General features: G+C 41.6%; 1 protein-coding gene across 1 annotated transcript; it reads left to right on the top strand.

Annotated features, from left to right (window-relative positions):
* The first annotated feature begins 977 nt into the window (after positions 1 to 977).
* On the top strand, positions 978 to 27,039 carry LOC115104048 (oxysterol-binding protein-related protein 7-like). Its single transcript, XM_029625209.2, has 22 exons — positions 978 to 1,065; positions 13,028 to 13,233; positions 13,448 to 13,588; positions 13,891 to 13,944; positions 14,110 to 14,223; positions 14,563 to 14,745; positions 14,964 to 15,096; positions 16,360 to 16,481; positions 16,942 to 17,043; positions 18,041 to 18,203; positions 18,442 to 18,575; positions 19,469 to 19,570; positions 19,855 to 20,047; positions 20,660 to 20,692; positions 22,617 to 22,906; positions 23,594 to 23,731; positions 23,862 to 24,004; positions 24,369 to 24,513; positions 24,691 to 24,841; positions 25,124 to 25,250; positions 25,554 to 25,676; positions 25,977 to 27,039. The coding sequence occupies exons 2-22, from the start codon at positions 13,093 to 13,095 to the stop codon at positions 26,086 to 26,088; spliced, it is 2,844 nt and encodes a 947-aa protein (XP_029481069.1). The 5' UTR covers positions 978 to 1,065; positions 13,028 to 13,092; the 3' UTR covers positions 26,089 to 27,039.
* Positions 27,040 to 27,261: the final 222 nt, after the last annotated feature.

Here is a 27,261-nt window from a genome sequence, read left to right as displayed (position 1 = left end):
GCCCTGCGCTTGGTGGCAGTGACATGGGCCTATGATTGAGGTGTCGGTCATACCAGTTTAGCAAGGCACAGGCATCCTATTTTAACAGTGCATCTTGTGTGTAGCTATCACTAGATTTAATACCACATTGGAGTGTCTTTTTGTTTATGAGGAAAAGTTAGGTGGTTTATTTTCCCCCCCAAAAACAACACCAAACAAATGCTAACTTTTTACAAAAGTTTTTTTTTAAACCTGTGTGACTTCATTTTGTAAACATGTGGTTTATTAGGCATATTCTGGTAAACAATTTTAATTTAAAACATATTTTAATTTATTTTAATTTAACTTTTATTTAACCAGGTAGGCCAGTTGAGAACAAGTTCTCATTTACAACTGCGACCCGGCCAAGATAAAACAAAGCAGTGCGACAAAAACAACAACACAGAGTTACACATAAACAAACGTATAGTCAATAACACAATAGAAAATAAACATTGAAAAATCTATATAACCTACAATAAAATCTAATATAACCTACAATTCATAAAATGAACAAGCCAAAAGCCTAATAATTTGCTAATCGTACTTGACTAATCAATGCAAAGTCAATCAAATCATGTGTGCACTAGCGGCACAACTTTGATGTAAAAATGACATTAATTTCATGTCATCTTTCTCTGACACGTTTGGAGAGGTAAGGGTTGATAACTAATGTATGTTTGGCAACTGGGAAGTAGGGAAAAACACGAGGTCAAATCAAGACCTTATAGTCGGAGCTCTAGAAAAATGCCCGAGTTTCCATCTTGGAATTCCGAGTTGGATGACCCTTCAAAATATTTGTCCAAGTCTAAACTCGTTTTTCCCGAGTCACAGTTGTCTTGAATGCACTGAAGTAGGACATTTCCGAGTTCCGAGTTTACAGTTGTTTTGAACGCGGCATATGGATCGGGCACACCTTTTTCCCCTGAGACACTCGGGTTTCGACAAATGGGCGGAAGCAAATTGGAAGTTTGCTTGAGATTTCGGGATGTGAAAATCAGTCTCGTTTCATGCTGGCCACCTACTTGGATTATCTACGGTTGTCAGGTGAGTTTTTCGTTCTTATTCTATTGACAATCGGGAATAAATGAACATGATGCATGTCAATTCAATTGGTTGAAACGAATGTTTGATTTGCGAGAATTGTTAGTAATTGTTTGTTTTGCTTCCATTGCCATTGAGTTTGATATTGCGGTACGCTATGTTTGATCAATTACAGTTCGGATTTCTAGTGTTTTAGTTTCCTTTGCTTTACATTGTTTAGGTCTATGTTTTAAAGTAAAACAAAACTCATATTTTGTACACCTGGAACTTCAAATGTTCCATCATAGGATATTTATCTAATAGATAGGACTGCTGCCTGCTGCAATTAGCTCTCACAGTCCCACATCAGAATTAGACGTTCATCCATGTTTCTTAAACATCCAATTTCGAAGTTGTTGCAAAAGTCAAAGTGTAGGCATGAACTCCTAATGGTTAAGGTTTGGGATAGGCTTAAAACAAAAATCTCATACAACTTTCCATTGCTGGGTTCGAACTTGCAACCTTTGGAACCAGATGCAGATGCCCATCCGCCAACCCCATCACTCACTGTTGCCCCTATTGGACGGTTTCAACGTCGTCTCCCGACGTCCTCAGACATGGGTAAACGTCGAATACTGATTTGTAATCACAGGTGACCTGGCTGGCTTTTTCAGCTTTCTGAACATTTGATGCCAAACTTTTCCGAAGCCACAAAAGTCACAACAGTACTGTAATTAGTCCTACCTTTTCTGAGCAGCAATTGGCCCCCTGGTCGTGACATTATTGGCCATCTATGGCTTTGAAGCGTTTGTGTGTTGACACGAGTGTGCTCAAATCCAGGGACCAAACTCATTTTTAGTCAATGAGTGGGATACAGTGAGGATCTTGTGATACAATGTTTGTTGTTCTTGCTATACATTGTTGCTTATTCTCAGAGGTGGAAAAAGTTTTCAATTTTCATACTTGAGCGAAAGTAAAGATGCCTTAATATAAAATGACTCAAGTGAAAGTAACCCAGTAAAAATACCACTTGAGTACAAGTCCAAAATAATCAGATTTTAAATGTACTCAAGTACGGTGGTGGAAAAAGTACTCAATTGTCATACTTGAGTAAAAGTGAATGCTATACATAAAATTCCTTATTTAGCAAACCAGATGGCACCAATTGTCCTTTTTTTGACAGCCATGCGCACACCCCAACACTCAGACATCATTTACAAAGGAAGTGTTTATGTTTAGTGTGTCCACCAGATCAGAGTCAGTAGGGAGGACCAGGGATGTTCTCTTGACAAGTGTGAATTGGATCTTTTACTGGTAAGCATTCAAATTGTAACTAGTACTTTAGGTCAGGAAAAAGTATGGAGTAAAAAGTACATTTTCTTTCGGAATGAAGTTAAATAAGACAAAAATATAAAGTACAGATACTCCAAAAACTGACTTCAGTACTTTAAAGTATTTTTTTTACTTAAGTACTTTACATCACTGCTTATTCTCATGAAGACTTCTGAACATATGACTTCTGAACACACAACAGTACATATGATATGGGTAATGATCAATGTCTAAGGTTTACAGATGGCCAGCCAGGATGAGCATTTAGGAGTGTTGTATCCCAGCCTTACTGAAGCTTAAAAGGTTAGGTTGTGCCATGTGTCTACCTCTGTTTCTGGTTATGATAAACCCAAGTTGTAGAAATGGGAGTGAATATGGTGTGCATGTGGGCCCGTCGAATGTGATTCGACCAATGCTACCAGTATGTCCCACAGCCATAGTCCCGCAGAATGTCAGCCATGATGGAATCATCTTGGATCAGGCTTAGAACTTGCAGTTCCAACATAGTTTACATTGGAAATCCCCCCCCTCCCCAAAACCATCCCTCCTCACACCAGGACACGTTCACTGTATCCCTCATGGAGGATTTCTAAACCTTGAACTCAGTTGGCCTATATATCCATGGCACTGGAACTGCCTAGTCTAGAAGATGGAACATCCCGGCTGTCCCAGTAGCAGCAGTGGTGTCAGGGGCCCTGCCTGGGACCCGTGTGGTGATGCAGCTCAGGCACATTCCTGTCAGAGCACAGGAACCTGTCCGTTTACCCTACGCCTCCGGCACCCGACGCCATCTTTCCCCCTCGTAAATGTTCTTTACCTCTTCTGGCAGTTTCTCCTAGGTGTTCTAATAATCTCCTTTCAGAGATCATTCTAATATTAGGCCTTCGTCTTCCAACCAACACTCTGATGTTGTGATTGCCACTCTGGCCTGCAATCAGGAGTAAGCTACAGCGGCTGGATTGTGTTTGTAGTTGTTTTAGGCTTAGTTGTTAGGAGTTCCTCGGTGGTTGCTATGGTTGTTATAGAGTACACAGAGCTGTATAGTCCCATTTGATCCTGATCCAAATGAATCAAACATCCAGAACAAGCTCATGTTTTGTTGGTGTCGCGTATGTGTCAATAGCTACAAATTCTCTAATTCAAACCGTAATATTATGCAGCTGTCTCGATCTTTATCAATGCCGGCAGGAAGTTCCTGTTTATCCAGACGTTACATTTTCAAGTTCGACTATTTTTTTTAAAGGCCTGAGAAACGTAGTTGACATCTTGTTCAAAATATGTGACTTTGTCTACTTTGTTTTCAGGTTGAACGACATATTCCACATGGTTATTGTATGTGTCAGTCCCTGTAAGGTTCTCCATCTTCCAGCCTAGTTATGACTTAGCATAAAGCTGACCTGTATCATGATGACATAAGCCTCAAGTCATTTGGTCTGATAGATTCAGGAATGCAGTTGTTTGATGGGTGATTTTCAGTATATTTTTAAATGATTTCGACGCCACCCAGGAGGGCGTGAGTGCAGTTTCAGTTAACTGACTGTAAATTACAGTATGTGCTACATTTTTCATGCCATATTTGTAAATATTATTGTAAATAAACAGCAACTCGTATTACTCCCTATAAGAATGAGAAAATATTGTCAGTTACCTGGAAATTTGGTGTGCGTCACCAATTGATGGAGCTACTGTAATCACAATGGCTGCCTCAGCTAAATCTAATCTGAGGGATATTGGAGTTTTTACGTTTTTTTTGTACTCGATGATACCCCCTCAGTCAATTTTGTCAACAGTAACTACCAGGAATGATACTCGTCAACAACTTATTTTTCCTGACGAAAACTATTGATGATAACAAGACCAGATGCCCTAAATAAAAAATACAAAAATCAGTAATCAAAAATGAGAATTCCACGTGGAATTAATGGACATTCAATTTGACATGAAGCTCCTTTTCATCTGTTTTGCCCAATTATCAGCATGCATGGTTTATCCGAATATTTAATGCGATCCTCTCATTACCTCTTTGCCTGTAATGTCTTTCTGTTGCGTTGGCTGCTTGAGAAAAGCTGGCTCTCCCACACAGACTGTTCCTGGGAGGTCACTTCACTCCTCTCTTCTTTGAACGGTTATTATGGTGAGAATCCGAGCTGTAAATGATTTAACCTGTAGCCAAGGCTTTATAGCCTATATGGTAATTGTAACCAATGCAAGTCCTAATCTGCCACAATAGCAATGTTGCCAGCTAAGATATACGAGGGGATAGTATGACTAGTTGGAAAAGGCAATCTGAATGTGAACATGATGGAAGTTAGAGGTAAATATAAATCGTTTGGTTAATTTTTAAAATTTAAATGCTCTGACCTATTATGTGACCTATGACTGACTAAAACTATACTCCATTTTTTTTTCTTCGAGTTTGTCGACTGATAACTAAAACTAACGCGGGATTAAATTACTAATGTGACTGAGACCAAAAATGTATTTTAAGACTAAAACGAATACTACATCTAAATCTAATATAGCTGCCAAAATCAAGTCGAAGTGACGAAGAGGATCTTATCCTAGGTTCTATCGCTAGAACCATATACATTATCACCAGGCTAGGCAATAAAGGATGATTTGCCTATAGGCCTACTGTCACTGAGGTCCCAGCCAGGTGGTGTTGAATACAAAAGCATCCAGGGAACGTCTTCCATCGTTTGGCATCTGAACTTCAGAGGACGACTCCTAAACAAGGAAATAATTTAATAATAATAATAAAGTACTGATCTGTTTATTGGATGCATGGCTTCAATGTTGGTCATTTTACTTTCATGTGAATGTTGCCCTTAAACATGCGGTCATCAACTGCATTACCCCCCCACACACACACACACACACAAAAAAGCGCAAAAGCGATCACTTGTTACAGTTTCATTATTGATGTCCAGCCTGGATCGAGGCCTCTCATTTGGTTGTCACTCAAAATAACAGCGATATGAAGATGACGCGTGGTTGCCGTGGCTGTCCTGTATGTATGGTATTGGGGTGTGCAACCTACTTTCCGTCTTGGCTCCCCTCCCATCTTTGATGTGCAGCACAACCTTGCTTGGTAACCAGATAATAGTTCCTTTATACCATCCAACACAAGTATCCAAGAGAACAGTAACGGGCCTATGTTGTGATATATTATATACTTTACGTGTTTAATTGATTAAATATGTAAACAAGAGAATAAAGTCCTTTACTATTACACGTGTAGACAAAGACGAGAAACTCAGACCCCCTAATATTATTTGGGATGCTTTTAAGGCGTACATTAGGGGAATGATAATCTCATACTCAGAAAAAGTTCAATCTGAGTTAGAAATTCAAATTAAAGAGAAATAAATTACTCTCTTAGAAAAAGCCCATAAATCTTTACAAGATAAAGAAGAATTTAAGCAGGAATATGATATTTTACTTTTGAAGAAAGCCAACAACTACAGATTAAACTCAAATAAAGCCTACTAAATAAAGCCTAATGGTAAATAAACCTGGTAAACACTTGCAGCTCTCACAAAATGAGTACACACCAAACCAGTTATAACTTTAAAAGCTAAGGATACAAATGCTTTAATTAGTAACAAAGCTGTACATAACAATTTTGAAAGTCACGATGAACGTCTATATCAATCAGAATTATGTTGGACTGATTCTACAGCCTTCTTGGACTCAACCCTGAAACAACTGTCAGCAGAATTTTTTTTAAATCACAAAAAATGGAAAGTTTTACTCCAAATGACAACACCAGTCACTCGATTCAGTGCTTCCGAGTTCCATGTAACTAGTTATTTCAGTTATATTAAAACCAGGAAAATCTGTCGAGTCCCCTGCAGATTACAGACCCATGCATTCATATATTGCAACAAAATAAGAACAAAACCCATAAGCAACAGAATGGCACAAGTCTTACCAGACATGAGACATTTCTATTTATTATGGATCCCCATTATCTGCTGTCAAGGCATTTCAAAACGCATTAAGTGTGCACCCACATGCTGCTACTCTACTACCACATATCTACAACACTGTGTGTGTGTGTGTGTGTGTGTGTGTGTGTGTGTGTGTGCGTGCGTGCGCAGTGTAGGGTTTCCCTAACTCTGTCCTCAGGTACCCAAGTGGTTCATGTTTTTTTGCCCTAGCACTATACAGCTGATTTAAAAAAAATAATGAACTAATAATCAAGCTGCAATCATTTGAATCAGCTGTGTAGTGTTGGGGCAAAAATCAAAACGGGCACCCCTAGGGGTGCCGAGGACCGAGTTTGACAATTGCTGGTATAGTACGTATGTTATCCTGTGCATGTGTCTGTGCCTCTTCACAGTCCCCGCTGTTCTGTAAGGTGGATTTTTATAGGTTTTTTGCAAACCTGATTTCACTGCTTGCATGAGTTACTTGATGTGGAATAGAGCTCCATGTAGTCCTGTGCACCTCCCATAGTCTGTTCTATACTTAGTGACTGTGAAGAGACCTCAGTTGGGCATGTCTTATGGTGTATGCATGGGTGTCTGAACTGTGTCCTAGTAGTTTAAATGAACATTCAACATGTCAATGCTTCTCACAAATGCACCTTTGAGCCAGGAGAGATTTGACATGCATATTATACACAATGGAAGCCTCTCCCACATACTCCAGGTAGAGTCAGGCATTCCCCAGGGCAGCTGCCTAGGCCCCTTTTTTCAATCTTGACTAATGACCTGTGACTGGCTCGGCATGTCTATGTATGCTAATGACTCAATACCAAACACATCAGCTACCACAAGTGAAATCACTGCAACACTTAAAGAGCTGCCGTCAGTTTCAAAATGGGTGGAAACAAATAGTCCTAAATATTTCAAAAACTAAAAGCATTGTATTTGGGACAACTTGTTCACTAAACCTCAACTAAATTTTGTAATGAATAATGTGGAAATTTAGAAAGCTGAGGAGACTAAACTGCTTGGAGTAACCCTGTATTCTACACTATAAATGGTCAAAGCAACAATAGCTAAGATTGGGAGAGATCTGTACATAATAAAGCCTAGCTCTGCCTTGTTAACAATGCTATCAACAAGGCAGGTCTTACAGCACCTCGGTTTTTTGGACCTGGACTACTGTCCAGTCATATGGTCAGGTGCCTCAAAGAGGGACTTTAGAAAATTACACTTGGCCCAGAACAGAGCAGCACGGCTGGCCCATGGAGAGCAAAAATGTTCATTAGTGATATCAAAAGCTGCACTAAAGTCTAACAAAACAGCTCCTACCATCTTTATACACATTTCTTTCAGCCAATCAGTCATTTGTGTAAGTGCCATACATGTCGAATGCCCTTCCCTATAAGCATTCTGAAAATCTGTTAATTTGTTTACTGTGAAACAACATTGTATCTGGTCAAACATTTTTTTCCAAAAGTTTACTTAGGGTTGGTAACAGGCTGATTGGTTGGCTATTTGATGGAACTATTTTTTCTTCCCTCCAAAGCCCTGAGGGCACACGCTTTCCTGTTGACTTAGATTGCAGAAATAGCAGTGGCAATATCGTCCGCTATCATCCTCTGTAATTTTCCTTCCAAGTTGTCAGACTTGGGTGGCTTGTCATTGTTGATAGATATCAATAATTTACGGAATAAAAAATTACAATACTTGTCTTTCATATTTTGTTCGGTTATGCATGGATGTGTAGGTTCAGAATCTCATGCCTGCGTTTGCTGACATATTAATCAAACAGGGTTTATTAAAAATAGACACTTACAAACAAATACAAGACCATGTTTCAGTATAATACACAAAAAAACAAGATGTAAACTTACCAATAATGGCTGATGCCAAAGGCTTTTTGTCTTGAGTGGCCTTTTCTGTTCAAAACTTTGGAAGCATTTAACTTTCCAGCTGAAATAATACATTTATAAACATATTATGTAAATATCCTAAAGCAAAAATATACACAGTATCTGAATAAATGGCTTCAGAAAGGGGCATGAGACATGGATGTCCTCTTTTCCCACATCCTGTTTGCTCTGGCAATTGAACCGCTTACAGAAAGAATTAGGGAGGACCCAAACAGGTATTGGTAAACATGAATATAAACATTAGCTTATTTGCTGACGATCTCCTGATTTTTACTTGACTAATATTGATAGTTCAACACTTCGGAGTACTCTAAAATCTCAGGATGTAAAATGCATGTGGGGGAAAAAGGGAAATGGCAATAGGGGGAAAATAACTAATCTTAAAAATAAAAAGAATGTAATTACTCGGGATGCTTAAGTGACAAGTCTATAAAGTTAACTTTATCCCATTACTTGACAACATGAAAGCAGATCTAATTAAATTGAGCAATCTCCCCAAATCTTACAGGTAGAATCTATTTTAGAATGGCATGGCTTTTTTAATATTTATTTTTGCTAATACCAATTACCCCACCGAAGACTTTTTTTTTTTTTTTAAGTTTACTCTGCCGTAAGACTTCATATGGACAAATAAAACTCCTAGAATGAAATACGAAAAGATTTACATGTCCCTAAATCTGAAGGTGGTTTTAACCTTCCAGATTTGAAATTGTATCAACTCGCCAGCCAGGGTGGTGAAATTCACCAAAGAGGAACAATGGGTAACTAATGAAGATGCACATGCTCACCCTCAATCTTTACACATGTCTATTTTCCAAGGATGGCGGTAAGAACATGAACAACTTCATAGTTAAGAAGACTAACATCATGGGGAAAAAATGAAACGGATTCTACAAGAACCAATATCACTCCCTAAAAGCACAACCTTGGGGAACAATCCTTGGATGGCTTTTCAGAATTCACCAATAAATTGGGCACACATGGGGAAACTAAAGGCACATGAGGTGTTAATAGGAAATAATTATTTAATGGTTGAATTAGGAATTAGGCATTTTCAAATAGAGTGTATGCAATTTAAGTTTTATCACACACAATTTCAATCTGAATGTTTTTGGACATCAGAGCAATGTTGTGGGAATCCTATTTGAGTCAGGGAAAAAGTCGACCATATATGATGGGTAAGATATACACAACCGTGCAGAGAGCCTATCGACTGACAATCACTTAGATTTTTTGTTGTTGTAAAGTATTAGAACCAAGTCTTAAATAACTGATATTAGCACAATATGGAGAGTGTTGGGAAATGAACACAATTATAGATAACAAATGTATGAAATATCCAGTAAACTAATGTATAGAATTGATTGTACAAGAGAGAATTCACATTCTTCAGCACAACGACAGAGCCATGTCTTAAGTGTAAAACTAACGATGACACGTCTTTGTTCGTGTCTTCTGCGAGGGCTGTAAAGTCACTTATGGGCGGCGTTGGGATGCTGTCTGTCAGAAGTTTTACAATGTAAATTTACTTTAATCCGTCTATGCACATTTCAAGACGTGGCATATGAGTGTGTGGCGATGTTCTCAATGGGTTAGACAAAAAAAAATCAACACTTTTTTTATCTAAGAAGCTATTACTTAAATACAGGGGGGTCAAATGATACCCCAACGTTAAGAGAATGGAGGCATCGTGTGCTTTATTTAAATACTGGAGAGAAAACAATCTGGCTACAGACAAATAATTTGAAGTCACGTTGGGCAGAGTCATACAAGCGTTACAGACATTGGGTGTGGATACGGTGGGAACATATGGGTCTGAGCAAGTGTGGTGTTGCTTATGTTTGTCGAAGTATTCACACCCATGAACTTTTTCTACATACTGTTGCAGCCTGAATTTTAAAATGTGTTGCATTTAGATTTTTTTGTCACTTGCTGACACACCTAACTAACGTTAAAGTGGAATTGTGTTTTTAGACATTTTTTACAAATCTGTTAAAAATGAAGACAATTCAGCTTTTTTGAAGTATTCAACCAGTTTGTCATTATGGGGTATTGTGTGTAGATGGGTGAGAGAAATGTATTTAATCAATTGAGTTTAGGCTGTAACACAGCAAAATATGGAATAAGTCGAGGGGTATGAATATTTTCTGAAGGCACTATGTAAATGTTGTCTGTCTTGTCTATGTATGTTTTTGTTTATTGTTGTGTGTGTGTGTGCCGAATAAATATAAATGCAACAATTTCAAAGATTTTACTGCGTTACAGTTCATATGAGGACATCGGTCAATAAATTCATTAGGCCCTGATCTATGGATTTCACATCTAGAAGAAAAAGAAACGCACACCTATTTAGGCGAGGTGCTGGCTAGCGGAGTAGATAACTTGAAGATAAAAGAGCCGCACACTCTAGGCGCTCAGATGCAAAAATGTAATTACCAACGTTTCGACAGCCAAGCTGTCTTCATCAGGGTAGGGTATGGTATGGATTTCACATGACATAAAATCAGATATGCATCTGTTGGTCACAGAGACCTTTAAAAATGGGCCTCAGGATCTCATCACGGTATTTTTGTGCATTCAAATTGCTAACCGATAAAAGGCAATTGGGGACCCTCTGCACACATCAACAACAGTCACCCACGAAGCATCGTTACCCATCGCTCCACAAAAGCCGCGGCCCTTGCAGAGCAAGGGGAACCACTACTTCAAGGTCTCGGAGCAAGTGACGTCACCGATTGAAACGCTATTTAGCGCGCACCACAGCTAACTAAGCTAGCCGTTTCACATCCGTTACACCTGCCCATACCATAATCCCACCGCCACCATGGGGCACTCTATTCACAACATTGACATCAGCAGACCGCTCACCCACGCAATGCCATACACGTGTGGCTGTGAGGCCGGTTAGACGTACTTCCAAATTCTCTTAAGCAACGTTAGAGGAGGATTATGGTAGAGAAATGAACATTCAATCTCTGGCAACAGCTCTGGCGGACATTCCTGCAATAAGCATGCCAATTGTACACTCTAAACTTGAGGCATCTGTGGCATTGTGGAAAAAAATCTGCACATTTTAGTGGCCTTTTATTGCCCCCAGCACAAGGTGCACCTTTGTAATGATCATGCCGTTGAATCAGCTTCTTGGTATGCCAGGTGGATGGATTATCTTGACAAAGGAGACCTGCTCACTAACGGGGATGTAAACTAATTTGTGCACAATTTAAGAGAAATAATATGTTTGTGCGTATGACATTTCTGGTATCTTTTATTGCAGCTCATGAAACATGGGACCAACACGTTACGTCTTGTGTTTATATTTTATGCATGTACACTACCGGTCAGAAGTTTTAGAACACCTACTCATTCAACGGTTTTTGCTTTATTTTGACTATTTGCTACATTGTAGAATAATAGTGAAGACGTCAAAACTATGACACATGGAATCATGTAGTATCAAAATATATTTTATATCTGACAACTTGGCACATTATTGGCTTTCTCTCAACCAGCTTCATGAGGTAGTCACCTGGGATGTATTTGAATTAACAGGTGTGCCTTATGTTGTGGAATTTCTTTCCTTAATGCGTTTGAGCCAATTCATTGTGTTGTGACAAGGTAGGGAGGTATACAGAAGATAGGCCTATTTGGTAAAAGACCAAGTCCATATTATGACAAGAACAGCTCAAATAAGCAAAGAGAAATGTCATTACTTTAAGACATGAATGTCAATCAATATGGAACATTTCAAGAACTTTGAAAGTTTCTTCAAGTACTGTCGCAAAAACCAAGCGCTATGATGAAACTGTCTCTCATGAGGACCGCCACAGGAAAGGAAGACCCAGAGTTACCTCTGCTGCATAGGATAAGTTCATTAGTTACCAACCTCAGAAATTGCAGCCCAAATAAATGCTTCAGAGTTCAAGTAACAGACATCTCAACATCAACTTTTCAGAGGACACTGTGTGAATCAGGCCTTCATTGTCGAATTGCTGCAAAGAAACCACTACCAAAGGACACCAATAAGAAGAGACTGGCTTTAGCCAGTAAACACAAGCGATGGACATTAGACTGGTGGAAATTTGTCCACAGAGTTAAGGAAAAGCAGCCAAACAATTGCTCAGCATATGTGGGAACTCCTTCAATACATTTTTCATTACTCTATGATTCCATATGTGTTATTTCATAGTTTTGATGCCTTCACTATTATTCTACAATGTAGAAAATAGTAAATAAACTTTTGACCGGTAGTGTTTTTTAATTTATTTTTATAAACCTTTGTTTTTTTGTTGTTGTTTTTTACTGTAGATTGTCTGTTTTGTTACTTTTGATAATCCCACACGCTGCTGCAGGTTTGGTCTCTAATTTAAACTTTTTCGGGAAAATATTGTTTTACTGAAATTAAAAACATTAGCGTGTTTTTGAAAATACTACTAACAATTTTAATTGTCAGTATCTTTGAATCATTGTTGATGTTGTGTCGTCATATTCTTTGGTCAGTATTCCTGGACCTTGTCTACTACCGGTTTGTCCACCATGGTCTTTTATCAGGCCAAGTCATCCATGAAGTTGAGGGGTGGATGGGGTGAAGGTTGTCTCTCATTCTTCTCCTTTACTCATGATCCAAGGGCCAACTGCAGCAGGGGCAGCACACGTGTGTTCCTGACCACTTGAATTGAAGGCTGATTTCTCATGGTTGAAAAATGGGACAGTTAAAGATTATGAAGTTGCCAAATGTGAAACCAGTAAAATGACCGCCGTGTTTTTTTTTTAATGTCGCCTCACTTTACTGTAACTTTGTCTCCACAGAGCTGTGTTTCCTCCTCAGAGGGAACCTTTCCGAAAAGCAGACATACTTTTAGCGACCAATCGCAATGATGGACCCTCGGGTGTGCCCACCCTCACTCAACAGCAGCCAATCAGTCATGAGCAGTTTGGACAAGTCTCCCGCTGGAGTATCCAAGGTCGGCCACTCGCGGGATGGCAGCGCTGGGTCATCGCGCAACACCCGCCAGGTAGTTTCCGAGTCGTTCCTCTTGATGAAAATAATCTTAGTGTGTTTGGGGTGTGCACGTCTTTGTATATGATTGGGTCTCCTCTCTACACCATAATGCAACCAATGATGTATATAACCATCATGAATATGTCTATGGATGCAACCCACTGAGTATGAAGTTCTTGATGGACCATGCAACATATGAAAAACTTTTTCTCCCCCCCCCCCCATAGTACTCCAGCCACTGGGAGGTGTTGGAAGACCATATGGACATGAGTTCGGGGATCGGGTCAGGGCTGGACATGAGCGTCCCTGGTATCTGTGAGGGCTTTTTGATGAAGAGGAGGAAGTACCCTATGAAGGGCTGGCACAAGGTAATGCGAAGACTATACTTGGCAAGCCAACTGAAGCGCAGTTGTCAAAGCCAATTAGTTGTGTTTCACCATCACTTCTGACTTCCTGCGGTGTATTCACTAGGAACCAAACGGAAGGAAATGGCAGATACTCAGCTAGAAGGGACTAATCCAGGGTTTCCCAAACTAAACTTGTTTTCATTGCAAAGTGTATTTTTAAATTTTTTATATATATATATTTTTTTTATGTTGCAGAATGTTTTGCTACTGGTGTGCACATATGAATACACCCCTGTCTGATGTGGTTCGGTCTTTTCTTTCAGAGGTACTTCCTGTTGGAAAAAGGAATCTTCAAGTACTCAAAGACACAGCAGGATGTATGTATCCACACTACTAAAAACACAAATTCAAGTAATGAGGGCAATCTTTCTGAAATCGTCCGGCGCCATATTGTAAACATTACAGGTTACGGAGTTCTTGTTTTATATACATATTGGACAATAGTGCAGGGTTTTCATCCATTGTAATGTTCCACTCGTCAGATCCAGAGAGGAAAACTCCACGGCTCCCTGGATGTTAGCCTCGCTGTCATGTCCATCAACAAGAAGTCCAAGCGCATCGATCTGGACAATGGAGACTATTTATACCACCTCAAGGTACACTGAGTATACAAAACATCAAGAGCACCTGCTCTTTTCATGACAGACTGACCAGGTGAATCTAAGTGAAAGCTATGATCCCTTATTGATGTTAAATCCACTTCAATCAGTGTAGAGGAATGGTAGGAGACAGGTTAAAGAAGGATATTTAAGTCTTGGGACAATTGAGACATGGATTGTGTATGTGTACCATTTAGAGGGTGAATGGGCAAGACAAAATATTTAAGTGCCTTTGAATGGGGTATGGTCGTCGGTGCCATGCGCACCGGTTTCTGTTTCACATCTGTTTCTTATCCATCTATATCCCCATTAATGTAAAATTCACTCTCCTGTTAGACCAAGAGCAATGACTTGTTCTACATATGGCTGACCAAGCTGTGTGCCCATCGTGTCTTCAAGAAGAACGAGGCCCTGGGTGTCCACCACGGAGTCCTCCATGCCCTCACCATGGGCAACAGCACGTTGTTGCCAGCCATGGCCAGTCTAGCCCAGAGAAACCAAACTGCAATGCCAGGCATGGTGAGTGAACAGAGAAACGGGCATGATGCAGTGCGGTCTACTTCTCGCAGTGTGGTCAGTGCGGTCTGCTACTCGCAGTGCTACAACCACATATATGCTGGTCCCACCAAAATAGATGAAGTGATATTCTGAATAGAACAAGAGGACTTTATAAAAATTCTCTAACACTTGACTTCTCTTCTCTCTTTTCCTCTGTCCCCAAATCATGTGATTTCCAGTACCCTCACTATGCCAGCTCTGCCTCTGTCTACCAGGCGGAGATGGAGGTTTCGCCCACAGCAGCCCCAGGGGTCAACGGCAAGGTGGCAGCATGGCTCCAGCAGACCCACCAGTCCGATACCTGCTCCCAAGGTAAGGTATTGCCATGGTGAAGCTAGGGAATAAAGGCTATCTCTTTACAATTCCGCATTTAAATGAATATCCAATATTACTTTCAAATCAAATCAAATCACATTTTATTTGTCACATACACATGGTTAGCAGATGTTAATGCGAGTGTAGCGAAATGCTTGTGCTTCTAGTTCCGACAATGCAGTGATAACCAACAAGTAATCTAACTAACAATTCCAAAACTACTGTCTTATACACAGTGTAAGGGGATAAAGAATATGTACATAAGGATATATGAATGAGTGATGGTACAGAGCAGCATACAGTAGATGGTATCGAGTAGAGTATATACATATGAGATGAGTATGTAGACAAAGTAAACAAAGTGGCATAGTTAAAGTGGCTAGTGATACATGTATTACATAAGGATGCAGTCGATGATGTAGAGTACAGTATATACGTATGCATATGAGATGAATAATGTAGGGTAAGTAACATTATATAAGGTAGCATTGTTTAAAGTGGCTAGTGATATATTTACATCATTTCCCATCAATTCCCATTATTAAAGTGGCTGGAGTTGGGTCAGTGTCAATGACAGTGTGTTGGCAGCAGCCACTCAATGTTGGTGGTGGCTGTTTAACAGTCTGATGGCCTTGAGATAGAAGCTGTTTTTCAGTCTCTCGGTCCCAGCTTTGATGCACCTGTACTGACCTCGCCTTCTGGATGATAGTGGGGTGAACAGGCAGTGGTTCGGGTGGTTGATGTCCTTGATGATCTTTATGGCCTTCCTGTAACATCGGGTGGTGTAGGTGTCCTGGAGGGCAGGTAGTTTGCCCCCGGTGATGCGTTTTGCAGACCTCACTACCCTCTGGAGAGCCTTACGGTTGAGGGCGGAGCAGTTGCCGTACCAGGCGGTGATACAGCCCGCCAGGATGCTCTCGATTGTGCATCTGTAGAAGTTTGTGAGTGCTTTTGGTGACAAGCCGAATTTCTTCAGCCTCCTGAGGTTGAAGAGGCGCTGCTGCGCCTTCTTCACGACACTGTCAGTGTGAGTGGACCAATTCAGTTTGTCTGTGATGTGTATGCCGAGGAACTTAAAACTTGCTACCCTCTCTACTACTGTTCCATCGATGTGGATAGGGGGGTGTTCCCTCTGCTGTTTCCTGAAGTCCACAATCATCTCCTTAGTTTTGTTGACGTTGAGTGTGAGGTTATTTTCCTGAGCGAAGCCTCCGCTCCAAACCTTTCTTAATAACCTTCTCTGACCCTTGACCCCCACAGAGCTAGCTCGTTCTCAGGCCGACTTGACTGAGTTGGCCCAGCTCATTCAGAGGCTCAATTGGCTGGAGAGTGGCCAGAAACCCATCTCCAACAGTGACCTAGAGCGACGAATCAACTTGCAGGTAAGGTCACCGCCCCTAACCACTACTCCACAACCGTATATGATCAGTACTCTATTAAATAAAACACCTGTATTTCTGAGGTGAGCACGCGGACCCCTCTTTTACGCTGCTGCTACTCTGTTTATTATCTATGCATAGTCCTTTTAACTCTACATACATGTACATATTACCTCGACTAACCGGTACCCCCTGTTTATAGCCTCGCTATTGATATTTTACTGCTGCTGTTTAGTTATGTAACTTTTATTTTCTATTTTTTACTGAGCTTTTAAAAAAATATTTTTTATTTATTTTTTAGCCCTTAACCAACAATGCTTTAAGTAAGCATTTCACTGTAAGCCCTACCTGTTGTATTCGGCGCATGTGATCAAATAAAATTGTCATTTATTTGACATTGAAATATTAATTTAGTGGCTGGCTAGTCTTTATTCTGAGCATATCTATTCTACTTGTCTTTCAGAATCTGACACTTAATATCCCCAAGGCCAAGAAGGAGAGGAAGACTACGAACAAGATATTTGGTCATTCTCGCACCCATTCCGGAGTCGAAACCTGCGGCATGGTAAGTTCTCATGTCCTATACAGTGGGTGTATGTTGTTACAAAGTGGGATTAAATAGATTTAACTATTTTTGTTGTTGTTGTCATTGTACACAAAATATTCTGTCAAAGATAAAATTATCCAACATAAATGTCATGGCTAAAATATATAGTTGTTGCATAAGTATTCATCTGCAAGCCTAAATTAGTTCAGGAGTAAAATGTAGTTTGACAACTTATTCTTTATTTAACTAGGAAAGGCAGTTAAGAACCAATTCCTATTTACTATGACGGCCTAGGAACAGTGGTTTAACTGCCTTGTTCAGGGGCAGTACCGCAGATTTTTTTACCTTGTCAGCTCGGGGATTCGATCTAGCAACCTTTCGGTTACTGGCCCAACGCTCTAACCACTAGCCCCCCCCCCAAATCACATAATTAATACCACCTAGACTCATCAAAGATGGTCGTCTTTCTGATCTGAGCTGGGAAACTGCTCAGGGATGTCTCCAGGAGGCCATTGGTGATTTTTATGTAGTTCTATGGCTGTGATGGGAGAGAACTGAGGATGAGTCAACATTGTATTGACTACGATGATTACCTGAATGACATTGTAAATAGTAATACCAATAAATATACAGATTAAAATTATTCCAAAACACTAAAGTAATCCTGGGGTAAAAAAAAACACTGGCCTAAATGCAAAGCCTTGTGTTTGGGTCATACAACACATGACTGAGTAACTCAGTCTCTTTATTTTCAAGCATGGTGGTGGCTGCATCATGGTATGGGTATGCTTGTCATCAAGATATGGGGAATTTCAGGATAAAAATAAATGGGATGGAGCTAAACACAGGGCTGCAACTTGGAGGAAAACCTGCTTCAGTCTGCTATATGCCAGACAGTGGGAGAGGAATTCACCTTTCAGCAGGACATCCCATAGGGCTGCGCACTATGGAGAAATGGCTCTCTACACACATACTTTCCCTTCTCCTCCCTTCTCCCCCCCCCCTCCTCCCTCAGTTTACCTCCAGCCACCTGAGCACATCGTCCAACCACCTGAGTGTGGAAGCCTCCTCGGTGCCGTCCATCCCAGACTATGTGTACTCGCAGCTCTCCAATCCTCTCATAACCTCCCCTGAAGCCAAGAAGATCCAGCAGGACATTTGTGCTGTGTCCCAAAAGGGTAAGAGAGGGGTGTTACAAGGGTTTTGGGGCTCATTCGATTTGGGTGTTTAATAAAGTTCCACGTAGGAAATGCCACGTGTAGAACTGTTATAGTGAAGCTGGTTCTGCGTCATTAGAAAAAGAAAAAAAAGGACTGCAATTCAGTGATGACGTAGTTACTTAGGGATGTGTGTTGGTATGGATGAATGCAACAGGAAATCGTTGAAAATGACATTGGTCTGCCATAATCTTCTCAGTTCATGCGTCTCTCAAATCCATCCACGAGGTGCTCGCGCTGGAGCGTGAGCGGGTCCGGCTGGCTTGGACCGGTCCCGACCTACGCTCATCCACCTCCAATCAACTGGCCACCCTGTGTAGCACACTGTCTGAGGTAAGAGGCCCGCCCTGGACACACACTCGCATGTACAGTACACGCGCTGAAACTGACATCCTGCCGTACACTGACAACACGAACCATTGTTAATGGCTCCAAAGGAGAGACCTAGATTTCTTTTATTTATTTATTTTTCTTATTTTTTTTTATGGAAGTAACAAGAACAGGAAGAGACCTAGCGACCAATCGAAAGGCCCGATTCACATTTAATCAACAACACTGTGGTCTCTGTTTAAAACACACACACACACACACACAGCAGAGGTTTCTATGGACCACACCTATTCTCTCGCTTTCTCTTGCTTTCTCCTTCCAAAATATACTTCAGTCTCAGCCTGCTGTTGTTCAAGTGTGTGAAACCAGGCAGAACTGGTTTGGGCTGTTTGGGGTTGGGACATCTAGGTACTGCCCATCAGGGGCAGAATCGTTCCTGCCTGTTCCCCTGTTTTGAGCCTGCCTGGATACAAGAACAAAATACCATTTTCAAATGTAAAGACACTTGTTCACACAGAGGTAAATTGCTAAATTTATCTTGGTGAAACAACTAAAACCTCCCACAAACGAATCTATTTCATCCGAGTTACCAGATGTCATTGGACTTCACTAATTACTATGAAAACAGAACTAGGATAGTTTTGTTTTGGTTGAAAGCAGCATCAATTGTTTTGTCCTGGCTGGATCTGACAAAGCTGAAAGAGTTCTGAGGAAATCAGAGAGGGAAAACTTCCACCAAATGTTCATACTGTACATTTTGTCCAACTTACCTGCATGTGGACCAAGGTTGATAAATAATGGGAGATTTAAGAAATGGGAAATGAGCTTAATATTGTGCTTGCTTTTCATACAATTCTCTACCGTACACTAATAAGTCAATGTTTGTGTGTATCCAGCTGGAGGTGCAGTCTTGCCAAACCAAAGTTCATTCCCTGTCCCTTTCCTCTGGATCCACGGGGGGCTCCAAGGAGTCCTACAGCACTGTGCGTCAGGACCAGGTGTGTATTCAGCCGCCAACCCCCACTCAAGAAGAGGCAGGCTGCCACTTGTTTTCTGAGTGTGTGTTCTAGCTGTGTACTGTATGTCTGCCTACGTCTGTTTGTGCCTGTAAGGGATTCTCTATCGAATGAGCACGCTTTTCTTCCTTAACTCTCTTTTGTAAGACATCACTGACATCACATATCCATCTGGAAGCATTCCTCATTTTGTATGCTTCCTGTTAACTATAATCTTGCTCTACCTCCTTCGGCTACTCTTATCTTCCCTTCCTCTCCCCCCTCAGCATGCTGAGAAGACGCCCTCTAAGGGTTGCTCTGTGCAGCGCACCCCCTCCCTGGCCGACTCCATGGCCGAGTACTATGACGCCAGAGATGTCATCGTCTGTGAGAACTCCGAAAACGGCGATGAGGAGTCTGATGAATCCGGGCTAAGTGACGTCACCACCACCAGTAACTCTGAGCCAGACGAGGTCCATGGTGAGTGGCCACTGTGTAAAACTATTCAACTGTGGCCATAGAAGTAGAATGAATAGAACGTAAACTCTGAAGATGTGTTCTATAATATTGTGTTTGAGCAGTCCCATTGTACCTTGGGTGCAGTTCGGTCTATGTGGTCCATTTTTGAGTGTGTCTTAAAGTAAATAGCAATATGCATTTGATTTTGTTTTAAATTCAGCAGTATCTAGTGAAGCTGGGACGATAAACCGAAAATGATTGATACCGACCGTTTATCGCGAGGATATTTTTACTGATGGACTGGGCTGATTTACTGATGAAATAAGTCTGTTAAATGTGCGCTATTGTTAACAGAACAATTGATGGCCCCACATTCAAAGTAGTAGTTTTAAGGGTAATGTAAAAATAGAAACTGGTCCACATTAATGTTAGCTTGTCATTCAAGTGATCGTTACCCTGATAATTCAGTAAGTTTATCATGATGTGGATTTTTGTACATATTGCCCAGCGCTATCAAGGTAGTTGTACTCATAAACTTGTCTGACACCAAGGTTGGGGGAGTGTGTGTATGTAATCTGTGTACAAATTGCATTTTACTATGTTTTCTGAATATATCTTCTACTTTGCCTGCAGAGGGAGTATCACCGAACCAACTGCAAACGAAAGGTATTTTGGGAATGATCAAACTGAAGTATCATCAGAGTGATGGTGAATTGCGGCCATATTGGAAGTCCCATGTGGATCGATTTAATTCATTGATGCACATCGTTTATTTGAAAACGGCACATTTTCAATGTTGTACATGCAAGCATGCTGATTGGACCCTGCAAACGTCCCAGGAGTCTACTCATTCTATTACCACGATTTTATCATCACTCTCCTCCTTCCTCTTTGTCCTCCTGAGGTGTCTCTTTGGTTTTGTGGGACTGGTGACAGTTTTAACAAATGTATTATTGTCTAATCTGTGTAGACATTTCATTATTTAAACTTCATACCTTCCACCTCGATCCAACATCCAACTCTAATTTGGAATATGGAGAAATCGAGCCTCCACTGTCATGTCTTTACTTAATTTTGCTTCTCACCATCCTCCATTCCTTGACAGCTTTGGGCCTTCAGACTTTTTAAAGGGACGGTTCAGCATTTTGGTCAAAGAAACCTTGATTGGACTATTTAAAATGCATAAAGAAACCACACTAGGCAACAAATTAATGTACCAAAAATTGCTGAGGATTAAATGCACAAAGTCTAAAGATTTGTTTCCATTGTGGTCCTCTAATGGTTGCTGTGTCTGCAAGTCAAAACAAGAGACATTGGCACTCTGGCATACATTCAGTCATAAAAATGTCTTTTGTTTACCGTGTATCTATCCACGATTAACTCGTGTATAGCGTTTTTATGTCTCTGCGTCCAGTACGAAGTTAACTGCCAAAGTAAAGGAAACGCCAACATAGGTCCTAATAGGGCGCTGGGGTCACCCTGAGCCGGCAGGACTGCTTCAATGCCCCGTGGAATAGATTCTACAAGCGTCTGGAACTCTCTTGGAGGGTTGCGACACCATTTTTCCATGAGAAATTCAGTGTTAGAATATGCTGGCTCAAGTGCTGCTCCAGAATCTACCATAAGTGTTCGATTCAACCTGGTCTACTCCATTTCGTATGCTTTGTATTTGTGGACTCCATCACAAGTTACAATTTGTATTATATGTTACGAATTTGCGAAATAGATGTTACGCATTCTAGCCAGGCAGCTAACGTTAGCGAGGCTAGGGGTTAAGTTTAGGGGTTAGGTTAAAGGGTTAGGTTAAAGGGTTAGGGGAAGTGTTAGCTAAAATGCCGACGTTGTCTGAGGTTCGAACTCGCAACCTTTGAGTTGCTAGACATTTGCATTAAACGCCCACCCATCACCCTACTTTTTGTTTTTGCCTTAAGTAACCAAATCATACTAATTTGAGTATCCTGAATTTACTTTTACTATGTTATGTCTAGTCTTGAGACCAGGCTGTTCAATTAGGTTGAGATCTGGTGACTGAGATGGCCAGTTTCTAATGCTCATCAAACCTTGTACCTTGTGGGTGGGGGCATTGTCATCTTGGAAGAGGCCACTCCTCTCAGCATATAAATGCTTCACCATAGGTTGAAGGTGAACACTCAGAATGGCTGTGTATATACTGGCTGTTACCTTTCCCTCTAAGGGGTTGAGTGGCCCCAAACCATGCCAGGAAAATGCACCCCACACCATAAGAGCTGCCAGTTGCCTGTAGTTTTGCAAGCCAATGCTAACTAGCGTTAGCGTAATGACAACGTCTACATGAACAGCTAGCATGCTAGCTAATGCTATTTGCCAACTTCCTTCAAACTGAACGCAGAGACATAAAGTGTATCCACAAGATCATTTGGCCCTGGAGAAAATCCTGAACTCTCCTTTTAAGGGCTGAATCTTGTGAACCATGTCGATTTATTTAAATATATATATTCAAGCTTTCAAGCCCTAAGTGCTGAGTGTAATCATAAAAAAAACATGATATTCAATAGAAAATGTATATAGAATTCCATCAAATCTTTTGTCATATGCCCTCTCCCCCTGGCAGCCTCTGCCACCCTGAACTACCGCACCAGCGTGTCCAGAGCCCCGGACATGGTCAGCACCGTGCCCACCAACACAGGCCGCCGCACCGTCCTGCCCGCCAACTGTGTCGACAACAGCCACATTGGCATCATGACCATCCTGTACAACAACATTGGCAAGGACCTGTCACGTGTGTCCATGCCCTGTGGCCTCAACGAACCTCTGAACCTGCTGCAGAGAGTGAGCGAAGAGCTGGAGTACTCTGAGCTTCTGGACATCGCCAACCGCACAGAGGACCCCTTCGAGAGGATGGTAAGGTGGCCCGACGCATGCCTGACCTTACAACGAAGCAGCTCAAGTATAGGTTTGTGCTGCGATACCAGCGTCGGTGCTGTTTCAAGTGAATTTATACCCCTGTAGATTTGCTTAGTTGAAATCTGAAAAAATGCTATTGGTCTCAAGGTCTACACTTTCTCAAATCAAATGCTATTGCTCACGTGCCGAATACAACCAGTTTACCACGAAAGGCTTATTTACGAGCCCATTCCCAACAATGCAGAGTTTAAAAAGACCAACAAAAAAATATAGAATAAATAAAGATAATGGCAACACAATAAAATAACAATAACGAGGCTCTATTACAAGGAGTACCAGTACAGAGTCCTTGTGCATGGGTATGAGGTAGAGGTAATGCAGTATGTACATGTAGGTAGGGGTAAAAGTGACTAGGCAATCAGGATAGATAATAAACAGAGTAGTAGTAGTAGTAGCAGCATATGTGAAAGTCTGCTGTGTGGTGTGTGTGTGCATTAGAGAATCGGTGAAAACAACGAATGAGGTCAATGTGAATTGCAGATTTGGTATGTAAAACTGTATATTGTGGTTCTTATGTATAGTAAGTATTTTGGGGGGGTAGCAGTTAGCTTCAGGTGCCATTTTGATATTGTTGATGGGTGTGGTCTCACTCATCCGTTTTCCCATATCTTATTTTTCATGAAGCTGTACATTGGCGTTTTCTCCATCTCTGGCTACGCCTGGGCTACCTGGCGAAACCGCTACAAGCCCTTCAACCCCGTCCTGGGAGAGACGTACGAGAGCCACAGCAAGGAGCGCGGCTTCCGCTACGTCGCTGAGCAGGTAGGAGTTGAATCACCCTGACCCAGAATCATCCTAGATACCATCTGCAAGGCAAGTAACCTCTAAAGCTGATCCAGGGTGTCTTCCACTGAAGATAGTTAGTTATTTAACGCTTCCTTTCTGTTCCCAGGTCAGCCACCACCCGCCCTGCTCCGCCGTGCACGCAGAGTCTGAGAACTTCACCTTCTGGCAAGACCAGCAATGGAAGAACAAGTTCTGGGGAAAGTCTTTGGAGATCATCTCCTCTGGTCCAGTGAATGTCAAGTTGCCAAAGTGAGCGTTTATGCCAATTCCGTCATGATTATTTGACCAAATAAAGGAGGAATGTAAAACCCTACTTTCACATCGTCGTTTTGAATGTATTGCTCCGTTGTTCAAAGTACCATCTCAAGGACAGTGTTTTGATTGAGCTGATTTTAAGATTTGAAAAGGCGTTCGCCAAATGCTCTACTTGTTAGCTGTAACGTGCTTGAAAGTATCATTTACTATGTTATTCAATGAAAGGTTCGTAGTATTGAAAACCGGCTCAGGTGTCCATGAATTTCAAGAGTGCGTGTCTCAATCTAGTTGTACTAAACCCATGTCTCTCTCTCTCTCTCGCTCTCGCTCTCTCTCGCCCGCTCTCTCTGCCCTCTAGATATGGGGATCACTATGAGTGGAACAAGGCGGTGACCTGCGTCCACAACGTCCTGAGTCAGCAGAGGTGGCTGGAGCACTACGGAGAGGTGACCATCAGAAACACCAAGAGTGACATCTGCACCTGCAAGATCTCCTTCGTCAAGGTGAGACCCCTGCCTGGTGCCCATAGAACATAAAGCTCAATTGAAGAATAACCCCATAATGGGACCCATAATGAATCAAAGAAATGGTCAACAGTTTAAATGGGGTCTAGACATTTGACATTTCCAAAGCTTTACATATGGTAGTACCTACTAAGTTGACATTGCTCTCTCCCTCAGTCCCGCTACTGGACCTCAGAGACGAGTAAGAATGAGGTGCAGGGCCAGGTTCTGAACCAAGCGGGAGAGGTGGTCCACCGGTTCGGTGGGCTGTGGCACGAGGGCATCTTCTGTGACACCCTGCCTAATCCAAAGTGCATCTGGAAGCCCAGTGAGTACTGCTATTATCCGATTAATCCCTTATCTGCTATGTACGATAATCTCTAATCCAATGTTGATATTATAGTTTATCCTATAGAAGTGTGTCATCCACACCATTGTGCCTATTATATTTTCCCTAATCCCATACTATTTCTGTGAATTCAGTCTTCGATCTTGATCCTCTGTGCAAGACTATGGATGTTTTCCCTCAATCCCTGAGTCCGTAATCCACTCTATATACTACCAGCACTATGTATTGCCTCACACAGTACCCTGCTTCTCCCATCTCCAGACCCTCAGGCTGATGACCACTTCCAGTACTACGGCTTCAGTCGCTACGCCAGGGAGCTCAATGAGCTGACCCCTGAGCTGAAGAAGGTCCTGCCTCCCTCGGACACCCGCTATAGGCCGGACCAGAGGTGAGACCACCACCCAGCCTGCTCAGTAATGCATACAGAGGATGTTTGGCCATGTGCACATAATTCGATTTGTCAAATGCGTTGGAAGTAGGGCTAGGAATACTTCATGAATGTCATATAACCAGGAAGAACTCTGGGTCCTGTTCAGTAGGTCATGTAGGTGGTATCGTTCAGTGACCCCACTGAGGGGAGCTGTGTTGTGCATTGATGCGAAGGCACGGTACATACATTTGACCCGGCTAACGCCTTAGGTTCTTTCATGCAGCTGAAGCGCTTTATCTCTCCACTGTTCTTTCCCCGTAGGATCCTGGAGGAGGGAGATGTAGCCGGGGCTGACCGTAAGAAGGAGGAAGTTGAGCAGAAACAGAGGGAGCGACGAAAAGAGCTGGCCAAGAAGGGAGAGGAGCACGTGCCTCGTTTCTTCAGGTGAGTCTCGCCAACCGTCCCTTCCTGCCTTACGCGATCAAAGAGCATTTATTGTCGAAATGGCAAGGTAATGGTAACCAACACCGCTATCTCAGGGTCTTTATGATTAACTGAATCGTGTGTTAGGGCAGGGTTGGAGTAAAAGCCTGCACCTGTAGCTTTTCCAGGACTTGAGTTGGTGACCGCTGATGTGACATTGTACATTTATGCAGTGTTTGTGCTTCCTTGAAGGCCTCTATTGATGCCCCTTTTTAAAGGTTACCTCACACTAGAAAGTAAATATACTCTTCCCTCCTTCAGGAAAGAGCTGGATGCGGCAGGGAATGAGAGCTGGCTGAGCAACGGAACCTACTGGAAGATCCGTGATCAGCCAGGCTTCGCCAACACCAAGAACTTGGATCTGTGGTGTTGAGTAGACCTGGCAGAGCCTCGTGTCATTTTGGCTTCATCGTAGACTATTACAGCCCAATGAGACTACTGAACGCAGATACTAAAGTTCCACTAAGAAAGAGGATAAGGGAGTTTTGGCGGCATGGATGATTCATTCCAGGGTGACTGTCTGCCATGGAGAGAGGAAATGTCAACGTGGAGTAGATGAGGACTACTTTGGATCTTTTCCTTCAAGTCTGATGTTCCCACATTTGATGCCGATCCTCCACACCCCCAGTAACCGCTCTGGTGTCCGCAAATGTAAACTGCCTTGAAAATAACCCGATTTTGAAATTGGCTCATGCATTTTTAACTGCCAAGTTTACCGCATTAGTGGTCGGAGATCCAACATAGCATTTTGAATAACGTTACCGTGCATGTTATAGAGATGCATGATGCTTTTGTCTATGTAAGATGTCTATATATTTAAGCACTTATTGACTTATATATGCAGATTTATTTAAATCAGTTTGTGATATCAAATGCTCACTCCTATAAAGGGGAAATAACCAGGGCAGGGGATTGTTTTTAAGACTGCTGTGGATTAATGGGGTTTTATGGGTAAGAAGGGCTACTACCTCTTGCACTCTCAATGGTCTTACTGTGTTTTTGTATATTTAGCTAATCATGTTGAGTTGTACTTTACATCTTGTTTTAAATGACACATTGGTATGTGTCACTGAATGCCTCCCATCCGTCTCCTTCCTCGCCCGTTTTAAAGAACATGGGTCGTTTTCTTTTTTTTTTTCATTGATGTTTTAATGCTTTTGAGGGTTATCTTTTCAACCTTGATTTAGGTTGATACTACGAAGTCCTTTTTATGGATGTTTCAACAGTGGGTTTTGCGGAAAAGAGAACCGTTGTTACATTTCAGTGTAAAAACAATGGGAGGGCTATAGCGGGAATCGTCCAAAATGAATTGTTTTCTAATCTATTATCAAATAAATACTAAACTAAAAACAAAAAAATGTGCGTCTTTGAAACTGAGTATCACAGCTATTGTAAGCAGTTGTTTAACTGGAATAATCTATTTTACTATTGCCCAATGCAGGGAATGTAAAATGCCTATAGATCGATATTCAACATATTCCCCTATGAGTTTACATCTATAATGAATTGAATGTGGAACCAGATGTGGAACTCAGTCCAACCAGTT

This window comes from Oncorhynchus nerka, linkage group LG21 (assembly GCF_034236695.1).
Source record: "Oncorhynchus nerka isolate Pitt River linkage group LG21, Oner_Uvic_2.0, whole genome shotgun sequence".
NCBI lineage: Eukaryota > Metazoa > Chordata > Actinopteri > Salmoniformes > Salmonidae > Oncorhynchus > Oncorhynchus nerka.
The sequence above is the reverse complement of the archived record's forward strand: the minus strand, read 5'-3'. Positions and strand labels throughout refer to the sequence as shown.